At 38.5% G+C, this 12,992-nt stretch overlaps 1 protein-coding gene across 5 annotated transcripts in view; it reads right to left on the bottom strand.

The window, feature by feature from the left end:
* The window catches only part of lrp2a (low density lipoprotein receptor-related protein 2a), a 65,710-nt gene extending 52,718 nt beyond the window's left edge, over window positions 1–12,992 (bottom strand). For all 5 annotated transcript variants that reach the window (XM_083538109.1, XM_083538112.1, XM_083538111.1 and 2 more), the window contains exons 1-11: window positions 12,656–12,992; window positions 5,660–5,773; window positions 4,683–4,805; window positions 4,378–4,494; window positions 3,822–3,932; window positions 3,535–3,648; window positions 3,323–3,439; window positions 2,452–2,595; window positions 2,171–2,290; window positions 1,853–1,981; window positions 480–649 (exon numbers count right to left, since the gene is read on the bottom strand). In XM_083538109.1, coding sequence (XP_083394235.1) covers window positions 480–649; window positions 1,853–1,981; window positions 2,171–2,290; window positions 2,452–2,595; window positions 3,323–3,439; window positions 3,535–3,648; window positions 3,822–3,932; window positions 4,378–4,494; window positions 4,683–4,805; window positions 5,660–5,773; window positions 12,656–12,725 — 1,329 coding nt within the window. In that variant the 5' untranslated portion in view covers window positions 12,726–12,992. The remainder of the gene's footprint in view (window positions 1–479; window positions 650–1,852; window positions 1,982–2,170; window positions 2,291–2,451; window positions 2,596–3,322; window positions 3,440–3,534; window positions 3,649–3,821; window positions 3,933–4,377; window positions 4,495–4,682; window positions 4,806–5,659; window positions 5,774–12,655) is intronic.

Here is a 12,992-nt window from a genome sequence, read left to right as displayed (position 1 = left end):
CACATTGTCACACACATGCAGTTTGATGGACTGGTCTTACATTGCCATTTGGCCAAACATTGGAGTCTGGCAATGTAAAGTAAGTGCATGTAAAAGAGATAAAATATGTTTGTCTAAAAGGGGAGGAATATTGGAACATAAGTGTATATCCAAGGACAAAAAAAATGAAAAGCTCTGTTATCATCAATAAATGTAATAGCAATAGCACTTAGTCTGTAAAGGTTAGCAACCCAGGTATCTATTAAATACCACTCATTAAAATGTGCAAACTGAGAAACCCTTCCAGATGCCAGAACTTTAAATGGATTTTTGTAAGATATAAAGTGAAATGCATAGTGGCCAACAATGCTGTCTTTGTTAAAGATGACAACACCATGAGCAACATGGCCTGCAGTGTGAAAGGTTTTACTACAGGAAATTAAAAAGTTTTAAAGAACTTTTCATTACTAAAAGCTTTATTTGATCATGGCATTAGTTACCTTGTTTTGGATGGTGTCAGTCCAGAAGACCCTTTGTAGCTGGTAATGAAAATCTACTCCCACAGCCACTCCTCTGTTCTCAGAGTGAACCAAGATATAAGAGCTATGACCATGTATATCTCCAATCATCAAGTCTCGTCCATTAGAAAACAGTAAAGATGCCACTCCAGCTATATGGGTGCAATTTGAAAAGTTATCTTATTGTTTCTGTTTTCTTTCATTTTTTTCACAGAAAAGATCAAGAAATTTTTTAGTTTAAAAAGAGTTAAATCAGCAATGGCCCAGTACAATACTTTGCCCAAAAGCGATGAAATAAATACCACAAAAATAGACAAATTGATGTTGTATCAAAACAGTTTGAGTATATTGTTTTCAGATGCAGACTCAGTAGAACACAAAGGACACACAGTATACAGTAAAGGAAATTAAAAAATTCCAGCATAACCATAAAATGGTTACATCCAACAGTGTTTTTCTACTCTCACAAGCCAGACTTTCACCAGCCAGTGTGTGTATACTTTTTAAATCCACTGCAGGCAAAAAAAAAAGTGTGACTTCAACCAGCAGTCAGACTGCCTCTGTCTGGGTGAACAGATGCATTAAGCGTGACTGGTCATGATGCCAACTTAGGCACGCAGTAAGAGCTGAGCTCTTGCCACTTGCCGGGACTGTTTTTTTACTCACTTTTAATACTTGATATAGACTTTTCACTCTTTAAACTGTCAGCACATGCTTCTTAAGCACAGTCTGATGCATGCTAAGACTTCATGTACAAATTTTAATTATATACCCCCATATAAATCTTTAAATACCTAATGAGAAGAATAGTTTTGTTATGGCAGTTGTGAAATAAAAAGCACTGGCTCCTGTTCAGCCGCTATTCAGTGCACTACATAAGAAAGGCCGGCTGAGAAAACATTCGGCTGCAACAAAGCACCAAGAAGAGGTTGAAGAGGAGCACAGGGCAGAGTGCTGGGGGAGGGGTGCATGCTAAGTAGATTTGGACTGCAGGAGAGAATTACACCATTGTGTGTGTAGATTTCACATTTAAAAAATCAGTTGATACCTATTTATTTCATAACTACACAAACTATTGTTGTTCTACTCCAGGTTGAATTCTATGAGAATGTATAAATAGAATAAATATATAATATGAATAAATATTTATATCTATGAATGTCATTTTTTCTTTTATAGGTAATGCTGTTTTCATACCTGTGTAATGTCATAACCCTTAAGATCTCTAACCTCTACCACTTAATGTGGTGTATTAAGCCTCAGTGACTTATGCATATCCTAAGCAAGCATATATGCACTCTCCCTCTCTCTTCATTGCTTACTGCATATTCAGGTTTAGGTTCTGAGTGACTCACAGGATGTGTTGGCTCGGCAGTATCTGTGCTGCTCTAAAACGTAGCCCTCGGTACAGCTGCAGCGATGCGTACCAATCCGATCTTCACACAGCTGATCACACACGCCCCACAATAGGCAGTCATCATAATCTACACCAATCAATAGCATGAAAAAGACACAAGAAACAATGTAGATTAAGTTTATGAGACTTCAACAAGCACATCATATGATGCTTATGTTTATAAATGGCATTGCGATGAACAGAATGTTAGTTAAAAAGTGCTCAAAATATTAAGGAATTAATCGAGAGGTACATAGGAAGCGTAATAAGATTTTACCAATGCAGGAACGGCTGTCATTGATGCTGACTAGATAGCCAGAAGGACATGAGCAGGTACCACCTTCAGGAGACTCCACACACCGATGCTCACAGCTCAAAGACGCACAGCGCCAGATACCTAGAAATCAACAAATAAGACTCAATTAATTTATCTCAATAATAAAACGGACAAACAAGAATCCCCTAAAGAATGTTTTTCTAAAATTAATTTAAAGCATGTCAAATTCAAGCTAGCAATGACTCTAGCAATATTTCTGTATATTATGAAAAGGTACTGACTACAGTTGTGTCCAGCAGTAAAGTTGGTCTCGTCTTCCCCATCGGGACAATGAGGGGTGCCATCACAGAGCTGCTCCATGTTAATACAAATACCAGATGAGGGACATGGCCATTCACCAGGGTAACACTCATGTTGGACATTATCTACAGACATGAGACAATAAAGTATATGTAGTCATTTACCAAAGAAAGCGAAATAAAATAAATGCAGAAACAGTAAACTGTGTAAGCTCTGAGCCAAGAGCATAAAAAAAGCACTGAAAATTCGACAACATTTGCACAATAAGAACTAATGTGTGTGAGAGTTAAAAAAAAAAAAAAGCAGCCATATCTACAGTGGAATAAGAAGCAGCTTGGCATAGTCTCTATTGCCTGGGCACAACTTTAAATCATGTGAAGTAACCACTCTGAAAGGGTCATAATGGGAGTTGAGGGGTGCTTAACCCAGCCACTCAAAAAACAAGGCCTTCAGTGTAAAGAGGAGATGTCCTAAAGAGCTCTGGATGGTGGCCTGGAGTATAAATGGCTAAGAAGTCCATATTCAAAGGTTTGCAGGTTAAAACAACACAATTTCTGCAAGTCATGCAGTATATAACCAGCTTCTGTGTTTATCCACAGCTGCTGCTATCTAGCTATATTTATTATTTCACAGCGGACGCAGTGCAAGAAGTAAAAAACAGAATGTGATTATTTAGCCAAAAAATACTCTTTCAATGTGCCTAGCATAAACTGATAGCTACACTTAACTTTTAAAATAATCCCACTAACTTGGTTGCATTTTGAATCCAAATCCTTCGGGTTTTTCTCACAAGACACTCTGGTGTTGTTATCCTAAATTGCCCAAAAATCTGAGGAAAAAAATAACTCTTACCACAGCCTCGCTCATCAGCATTGTCTCCACAGTCATCCTCTCCATCACATAACCAGACCTGATGTATACAGCGACCACTAGGGCAAGTGAAGTATGTTCCCCTACATGTTGGGTAAGCTGGAGTGAAAGGCCATCACAAAAGTTTAAGCAAATAAAAATAAACATTTTCTCCACAATCAGACATGCCATTAATATTACAGTGATGTAATTACAGCAGTTCTGTTCATCACTCTGGTCCCCGCAGTCATCATCATGGTCACAGATGTACGCACGTGGAATACACTCTCCATTGCTGCATTGAAACTGGCCACTATTACATCGATGTGCTGTTGAAAAAAAGCAGGAGCACTTTCACTTATTAGGTCTGTATGGTAAAATGAGTCTTCTGATGATACATTATGCAAACAACAGTAAATTTAATCCAAAGAAGTGGAATATTAGGAAGAGAGTTAGAGAGTGCACAAGGACTGTGGTTTTCCTGCCAAGGAAGGACACTCACTGCAGTTGGCCTCGTCAGAGCTGTCTCGGCAGTTGAGCACCTGGTCACAGTGCTGGCTCGTGTTGTAACATGCCCCACTGGCACACCTCAACTCTGGGCACTCTGGATAGTCTGGAAGACAGAGAAAGAGAGTCCAGTTCTAGCCATCAGTCATTTGTTCCATTAAATATAATTAGGCTGTAATACAATACAGCTACTTGTGGTGAATAGTGACAAGCATACATGTTTCTCCAAAAGAATCAAAATCACATGTTGAAAACATAACAGTAGACCTCTAACTTTTATGTATGGAATTATTTTGCATGATATACACTGCTATAAATACATTACATACAGTGATTGTTGCCATGAGCTTTAGAATTGCGTCGGAGCAAAGTTTCTTACTAATCCACCAAGGAATCTGAAATTAACTTCTGACAACAAAAAGCATATTGTGGCTATTTCTGTTAGTCATTAAGCCCCTTAATGTAACAAATTGATTCAAATGCCACAGGAGCCTGGAATGATGTTGATGTATCTATTCTCTAATACACACAAACACCAACAGTGGACTTACTGCAGTGTCTCTCATCCGCCCCATCTGAACAGTCTGGCAGGTGGTCACACCTGTACTCCGCAGGGATACATGCCCCATTTGTGCAGCTGAACTGTGTACTGGAACAGGTTCTTTCGGCTAAGAAAAGATTAAGCAACACATTTTTAATATATATGTTCTGGGTGGTCGTCGACTTTCATGTACACGTGACACTAATTTGCCCTTTTGCTTATATAGCCCACACACTGAGGTTATCATGTTCCACAGGAAGAAATTCAATTACATTCCTTTATATTAATGAGAAGGTGAGGAAGGGGAGGACTTACGACAGTGCTGTCTCTCATCTGAGCCATCTTCACAGTCCTCCTCGTCATCACATACCCAGTGCACTGAAATACACTCGCCATCGCTCAGACACTGGAACTGGCCCTCCTCACAGGTCGATTGGGCTGAGAGAACACAGTAAAGCTTAATTAACTCATGGAAGGAGGTGTAGACAAACCTGCACACAGAGCTTTCACTTCAGGAATGTCATGAAATTGAGTTTTCTAAGGCGGCTTTTGAGTCCGTCCAGTGATGCTGTATATGATAAAAATTCATGTTATGACTAACCAGCCTATAAAGCTCCCACACTCAAAAACAAAAACAGCTTCGCCTTTCAGCTTCATAATTCCAATTAAGACAATAATTAATTTGTCATTGAATCCCATCCTTATATCACAGCTCTGCAAAATCCTTAGATCTGATCTGGTCAGAAGATTATTATTAATTTTCTATAACAACATGACGCATTAATATATGGTAAATTCTGCACATAATCACATACTTTGTAACTGTCAGTAAGACAGTTTTCAGTAAAACAATTTTCTTAGTAACAACAAGATGGAAACAAGAAGCAGGTAATGGATAATTTTTTATTACATAAGGGATAACAAAAAAATTCCACACTATTGTATGTACCTTTACAGTAAACACAGTCCACAGTGTCAATACTTAATAAATCTATTAAGTATGTATCAACAAACTGTGTGTACTAAATTGTGTGTAACAGAAAAAACGTGTCCTGTGGGTGTTCTGTTATTAGATAAAATAAAGACTCTGGGGTGGTAACAGAGTAATTATGCTTCGCATCAGGTTGTCACACGACCTGATGCTCTCGTAGCATTACACGGCCAACCATCATACTTTATTGGTTACTTATCACCCTTATGTACTGCATAACTTGCACTGTAATGCTATGACAGTGCAGAGTTACACTGACAGCTTGTAATTTCAAGGAAGAGTAAGTGTGAGAGTTACTTACAGCAACCGCTCTCATCTGTATCATCTGCGCAGTCTGCAGTGCCATCACAGTGCCAGGCTGCTGGGATGCATCTGCCTGTCCCACAGCGGAATTGACCAAATTCACAACTTGAACCTGCACAAATATTAAAACACATGTCTGTTCCAAAACTGATTTCTATCTATCCCCCCCAAAAATTGTTTTAAAAGACTGTGAGTAGATATTTCAGAATTCTGCACAAATGGAAATTTTTACAAACACCATTACTTTACATGTACAAAATCTTTTAATCTGACACTGTTTCATTTTCACACATTACAGTCTTTTTGTACTACTGTCATACTGCTGCTATCTGTCTTGCACCCTAAAAATTACTTTTACTCAGAACTTCAGTATGTTTGTACCTTACACATTCAGATGTTTACGAGATATATTTACCCAGCTTATATATATATATATATATATATATATATATATATATATATATATATATATATATATATATATATATATACATATATATATATATATATATATACAGTATTTTCCCTTTATGTCTGCACATATGGTGGCATTGACAAATAAAAAACCTTGAAAGACAATAACAAAAAAATAATCTTGTGCATTGCATACATGCCACATCAAGACACCCCTACATCAAGACCCTTCCCATTATCATACACAAAATAAATGGCACTCTTCAATTCTCTAATAAACATACTTTTGAAGTAGATATATAGCTAAAGTTTACTATTGATAAAGTATGCAGTTACGAGCATTGACAGGCTGCTAAGCAAAGCGTGCCAGCCGAAGAGCCGACACTCACACAACCCTCACTGTTCTCTTCCCAATCCCTCCTTTTGATCTCTGTCTGTGAGTGGCATCTCGAGAGATAAGGTACCACCCTTGTACCTTCCCTGCTGGGCTCTGCAAGATATCGACTGGAGCAACATAGTTCAGCCAAGGAGGCCTCAATCAGAGCCGGTGGAAAAACGCATTGCGTGATTTTGATTGTCTCTCACTGACACTCTGATTAATGGTGCATGCTGTTCCTTGTCAGGAACGTAATTGGGATAAATAGTGGTACCGGGTGGTACCACAGCCCTTACACCCAAATTCCAAAAGCTGAAGGGAGAAGTGAGTTGAGAAAGGTGGGTAAAAGCTGGGGCTGGTGTGTGAATGTGTTATCACTGGACACCTTGATACAATTTTCTGCCTCTGATCAGAAGAAATGAGTGTTTTAAAAAGTTTTTAAAAAATGTTAATTCTTTGAGATGGCAGATTGTACACTGAGAGAGAGAGAGAGAGAGAGAGAGAGAGAGAGAGAGAGAGAGAGAGAGAGAGAGAGAGAGAGAGAGAGAGAAGAGAGATTTTTGTCACAAATTTGACATCAGGTTTATATTAATGCACTCATTTTAATATGTTACTGTTTCTAATAGTTACAACTCATTCACAGGGACCTGCCAGATGATTTACTTAATCTATAACATTCATAAAAGAAGTCTTGAGTGTCAGCAAGTTTTCTGCCAAGGGGAAGTCTTGAGGACAGAGGACTTTGTGCTTCCTGGTTTCTTGGTAACATGACAAAACATCATATATTTTTTGTCTTATTAACTTTAAAGTAGAAAAAGAGAGGCTAACTAATGTGTCATTAAAAGACCAAAAAAAAGGCAAATCACTGTATTATAAGCAGAATCAACTTTAATGTAATATGCTATTGGATTGTATGATATTTGATTGTAATAAACCTTAGAGTTGTAACAGTAACTCATTTATGTCTAGCCACATCATTCCACTATGTTGGTTATTTTCTTGTAACATAATGTCCTGTTGTGTTTAAATCCTTGTATAATATCTGATTGCATACTAGAAAGTCTACAGAAAATTTTTAAGCAATTTTCAGTAAATTAAAAAAAAAGATAAATTGTTTCAACTATAATGGCATTATGTTCAGAACTTCTCCACCCTGAAACCCAGACTCGTAAATTATGCTCAAGTTACAAAACAAATGCAACAAATCCTGAAGTGGTAGGCGGTAGTTCATTGATTATGATGTTGTTCTTCGAGTGTCTGTCACTGCTGTGCCCTTGGTAAAGGCCCAAAGCCCTCAACTACTAAAATAATTGTAAGTCACTCTAGATATGGGCATCTGCCAAATACCATAAATGTAAATCTAAATGAAGTGATATCAACGTTTTATTTTATTGCTGAACAATAACAATTAAACATGCATGAATTTTTTTAATATATATAAATGAGTCATTCATATGATATGTGTCCAATAAATCTGGTTAAGCCTAAAAAAAACCTGAAACATTTTGAAAGAACAACACTGAAACCTGCTATTCACTGAACACACAAGAAGCCTGAGTGTGTTAAGAGCAGCCAAAGAGCAACACTCAGAAAAAGGCTATGCTGTGAGGTCAGCATTTGACATTTAGCCTCCTTGCAACTTAGCTGAAAAATCCCCTCCAAATGTCTAACCATTCAGCTGACACAGCTTACTGCTTTCTTGTTGTAAAACAGCAATATACAGGAACTGGGAAAAGGACATGTACTAATTAGGAAATGTGCATATAAACAAAGCCATAATTATGTAATCTGCCTAAGTACTTTACAGAACTACCCTGGGGACTGTGTACCAACTTTACATATCATGTCTGTCACACATAATTGAGAGGTTTATCATCTTTCTTTTATAAAGAAAAGATTCTACCAGAATGCGGGGTCTGTGCCCAGACCACCTCATAACCATGGTTCTCATACCTAGGGTTCCTGACCTGCATTAATCAGGACACAGCAAACCCAGAACTCTTAAAGCATGCCAGCCAAATGGATTTCCAATTAACTCTTCCAGCAGCCAATTGGGAACCAGCCTTTTTCCTGCTCAGTTTACTAATGATAAAATTGCTCCTCCGCTCACTCAAAGGCAGGCTTTGTTCAGAGGACACGATCCCGGAGGTTTCAGCAGCGTCTGTAACACACAGGTAGACAACTGGCACACACGGCATTGGCAGAGCGGGACAAGCTCACTGACACAAGTCACACAACTGGAGTTAATCATCTTGCCAGAACTGGGAAAATACAAGCCTTACACTGAATAAGGCTTGAAAAAAAAGAAATTGGAAAGATGTTTAAAATTTTAGTCATAGATAATTCCTTGGAGAACCTCCAAAGTATTCTTCATTTAAAGTATTAGTTTCAGTCAGGTAACACTGACTGAAACAAATGTTAACCTCCAAACCCAGTAGAGGTTTCTTTGACCCTAGGTAGCAATTATAGGCTTATGACTAAGCTCGGCATCTATACATTAGGTTAACAGCTTCAATGTGATTTTGCCAAGAGTGAAATGTATCTGTTGCTGCCTTTAAAATAACGCCAGTGTTTCCTGACAGTATCGGTGCTGGGAAAAGGTGACAGGCAAAGCGTAATGTGCTTTTTAAACACCAACATCCTGTGGGGAACTATTCAGAAAAACGAACCCTTCACTTAACAGTCATTCTAGCAATTTCTCAGGAGGGCCCAAGGCAGATTTTATTTCAACGTCTTAATTTAGGACAAAAAATTGAACTGTCCCTTATTGTGAATGGCAACAATAAGAGAGAAGAGCAGCATGAATGTTTCCCTGGTCAATGTGTAGAGAGGGGCTTGTATTATGCAAATGAATTTGTCTTGTTGAAAGGTTTTATGCTTTTTTTTTCTTCCTTCATTAATGCCTTTGCTCAGACTGTTTTGTTAGTTTAGTGTTTTCTTTTTTTTTTTTTTTCCTTCTTTCAGACCATGTCTTTTCTAATTAGCCAACTTAAACCCACAGCAGGCGAGAATCCCCAACATTATCCGAGGGGAAAGATAAGGGGGACACCCTACCACTAGTCCACAAAGGGCAGCAGCAGAGGAATTTTCATTAGAATGAAGCCTTCTAAAAGCTTAGACCCCACTGGGTGATAACAATAGCACAATGGGCCGGCTGGCTGGCTTGTAGCCCCATAACCGAAAGTGTCAGTACACTAAAGCAGTCCACAAAGATGGATATTGAAATGGAGGAATACAGTAGAACTTCCTGAAAAAAGAAAGCCAGATAAAGACCCCTTGGCCTATCTTTTTGTCCCTCCTCCTTAAAAAAAAATAAATGCCACTTGCCAGCCACAACATCTCTTTCTAGGTTTGTGGAGGCCATGGGAGAGGTTCTGCCTTTTTCATCAAATGTGTCTTGTTTTGGTATGTTGCAGGAGGCTGGCTAAACATGGTGGAGGGAAACCGGGGTGCACCAAGTGCCTGGACCAGTCTTTGCTGTCATAGCAAAGGGCTGTTGCCTGTTTCATATGGAAATGCATGTGGCTGAATAAAGTCAATTGCTTAACAACTAACTTTGGCTCTTGAAAGTACGATAAAAAGGCTTTAGCATAAATGGAAAGCAAAGAAGAGCAATTGATCAGCCTATTAAGTCATTCTGTTCAGCACAAGAGATTTTAAAAGATTTTGCAAATAAAATAACTGAATTGTAACAGTACTGCCTTAAAAAATTACACATTAAACCCACTGATAAAAGCTAATGAAACTTTTCTAATGTCAATGTTTGATATTCTTAAACCCTGAAATCATGGACATTATGCCACCCATCTATAGACACATTGGAACATTATTATTCTGGTACTCAGAACTAAAAAAAAAAGTAGCCTTTGGTACACATTATGCACAGTGAAATCAAATATTAACAAGCTTTTACTCTATAAAATTAAATAAGCTAATTGTATCATGTGTCTGTTTATGAAGATTGGGTAATGGGTCATCGTTTACCAATGGTCCAGATCAAGGACCAGTAGCAGAGACTGTTATTCTTTAGTGTGTAGAAGAAATGCTTACAACTACAAAGAAAATAATTAAGAATATTTGAAGCATTAACAGCTTATATATTTAACACTTTCTTAATCTTTGTTTGTAAGTGAAAAACAACCCAAGTTACAAAATGCTTCCATCATCATGTTTTCCATAAATGCTCAACTAACCTTAACAGTAAAATATAAGCAACAAGTGGCCTTTACATAAAACAGTCACTCATCAACTCTAAAAAACTTCTTAAATGCATGTGACCTAGGAATATGTGCAAACATCGACAATTTCTAAACACCTTAAAACAACCTGAAAACTATGCACGACCAAAATGTGACAGGTAACTCATTAATATCAATCCAGTACTGTTGCCTTTAACCCAGTGCAGCACAGGTCTGAAACAGGAACCCTAGGGGTCCAGGCGAAAGCAGAGCTCAGTGTGTCAGAGAATGAATCCTGACCTTCTCCACTGAGGCCTTTTGGTCATTTCCTCTCAAACACATGCTGAATAAAGCTGGATTAAGGAAGCCCATTCCTGGCTCACATTTCTGAGGAGATCAAATTTGGTTGGAAGTTTAATTTTGAGGCAAGCACAATAATACAGATTTATGTTTTGTTTTAAATTGCATCCACCTGCAGTTTTCAAAAGTGAACGGGACAGCACTACTCCAAGAGATAGAGGAATACTTGCTTCTAGGGTCAAACTCTCTGAGAAGCTCAAAGTAATGTCATCTGAATGCCTTCCAAACAATGTTAAAGCTATGTAGCAGGTGACAACTTTTTATAATACATGTGCCAAACTCTTATCACTCCATCCTGCCCATTTTTAGTGTTTTCCTGGTTCTAATTCACCTCCTTTAACTTATGGAAGCCGATTAGTTCAATTATGACTTTTACAAGCAGAGAAAGCGAAATAATGTGCACTCCAGTGCAATCCTTCTGAAATGCTAGATGACAAATAATTGTGCCTGAAGTCAATTTCAGGCTAATATTTAGTCCCAATTCTGTAATGTAACGCCTATGTTTTATTACATACAAGCTCTGGGATCACTTTTCAACAACATCTACAGCAGTAAGTAGCAGGCTGATGCACACTAAGGAGCTTACACACACTGAAAAAAAAGTAGATTACAATGTGAGAGATTGGGTGAGCTTTTAGGAGCATGTTACACTGCAAGGTTTAGAAAGTTCAGGTCCATAATAAACCCAAAAACAGCTAACCAGACTAAAAAGCGGTCTGGATCAACAGACAAATAAAGTGACATGGATTTTTAAAGCCAGGCAGCGCGGGTCTCAATCAGCTTTGCAGTAGTAGTGTCTGGTAGTCAGTCACATGCTCTTCTCTGTTACCTAGCAACGGCAAAGCCTAGGGAAAAGTTCTTAGGAGAAGTTTAGAGGAGCGCGAGGCGAGGCGGCTTTGTGCTCGCGACATTTCAAGGCGGTGTTTATGATTGAAATAATAATATAAACGTAAATAACAGTCTGAAAAATAGACACATGTATGCAGTGGGGCAATATAGCCTGGCAGAAATGCAAGCTAACAGTGTTGAAAGCGCCGCCGGGGTTATGACCTTATTATCCCTGTTTAGCAGCCCCGGGATTGTAACGGTGTAATCAGGCGAACGACGACCTAACGGTCCTGTACAGTAGAAGCACGTGCAATAACAATTACAGTGTAACACATGCGTTACTTAAACACTTCATGAGCGACTGATGCCTTTCTGAGTTCAAACTTTTTTGAATTCAAGGTTGAAATAAAATATAGGCAACACCTATTATTACATGGTTGCACAGACTATTGCATGTAAAAAAAAAAAAATAAATAAATAAAAAAGATTGTCTAAAAGCTTTAGTGCATGACTAAAAATAATAATTGAAGAAAAGAATAATAAAAGAATTGAATACATTATGTTGCATCTAAGGTTTTGACAACAAGAATATCCACCCATGTTAACCCCCACGCCAAAAGAATTTCCGTTCCCCTACTCTTTCCATGTTCAAGAAATCTGATAAAGAATAAAGATCAGTAAATAGAGCCATAGTTATACATTATATAGCTATTATATATTAAATAGCCATTATATAAATATAACCAATAGCTTTTAAACAGAAATTAGGCTATCTTTTCGAGGCTCCTAATAACTTAATTAAATCACCGATCTGGGCTAGAAAAGTAAATCAACTCACCCTGACAGCTGGCGTGCAGGACGCAGAAAGTGAGAAGAGTCACAGTTTGGAGCAGCAGTGCTCGGTGCATGGTGATGCGCGCGCGCGGCTGCTCCTTGTCAAGCCAAGCACACGGAACTCCGCCGACTAAGGTGATGCTGAGCGCCTCTCACTCACTCACTCACTCACTCACTCACTCACACACACACACACACACACACACGCACTTGTTTCGGGTTGATGAAAAGGGCGTGCACTAAAAGCTTAGACACGACCCCCCACCCGTAAGCGCGCCGCACGCACACACGCGCGCACACACTCACGCAATGTGCACACGTACACACTCCTACTCACAGGG

This window comes from Silurus aristotelis (assembly GCF_946808225.1).
Source record: "Silurus aristotelis genome assembly, chromosome: 3".
In the NCBI taxonomy this organism is placed as follows: Eukaryota; Metazoa; Chordata; class Actinopteri; order Siluriformes; family Siluridae; genus Silurus; species Silurus aristotelis.
Note: the sequence above shows the minus strand (reverse complement) of the source record. Positions and strands in the feature narration are given on the sequence as shown.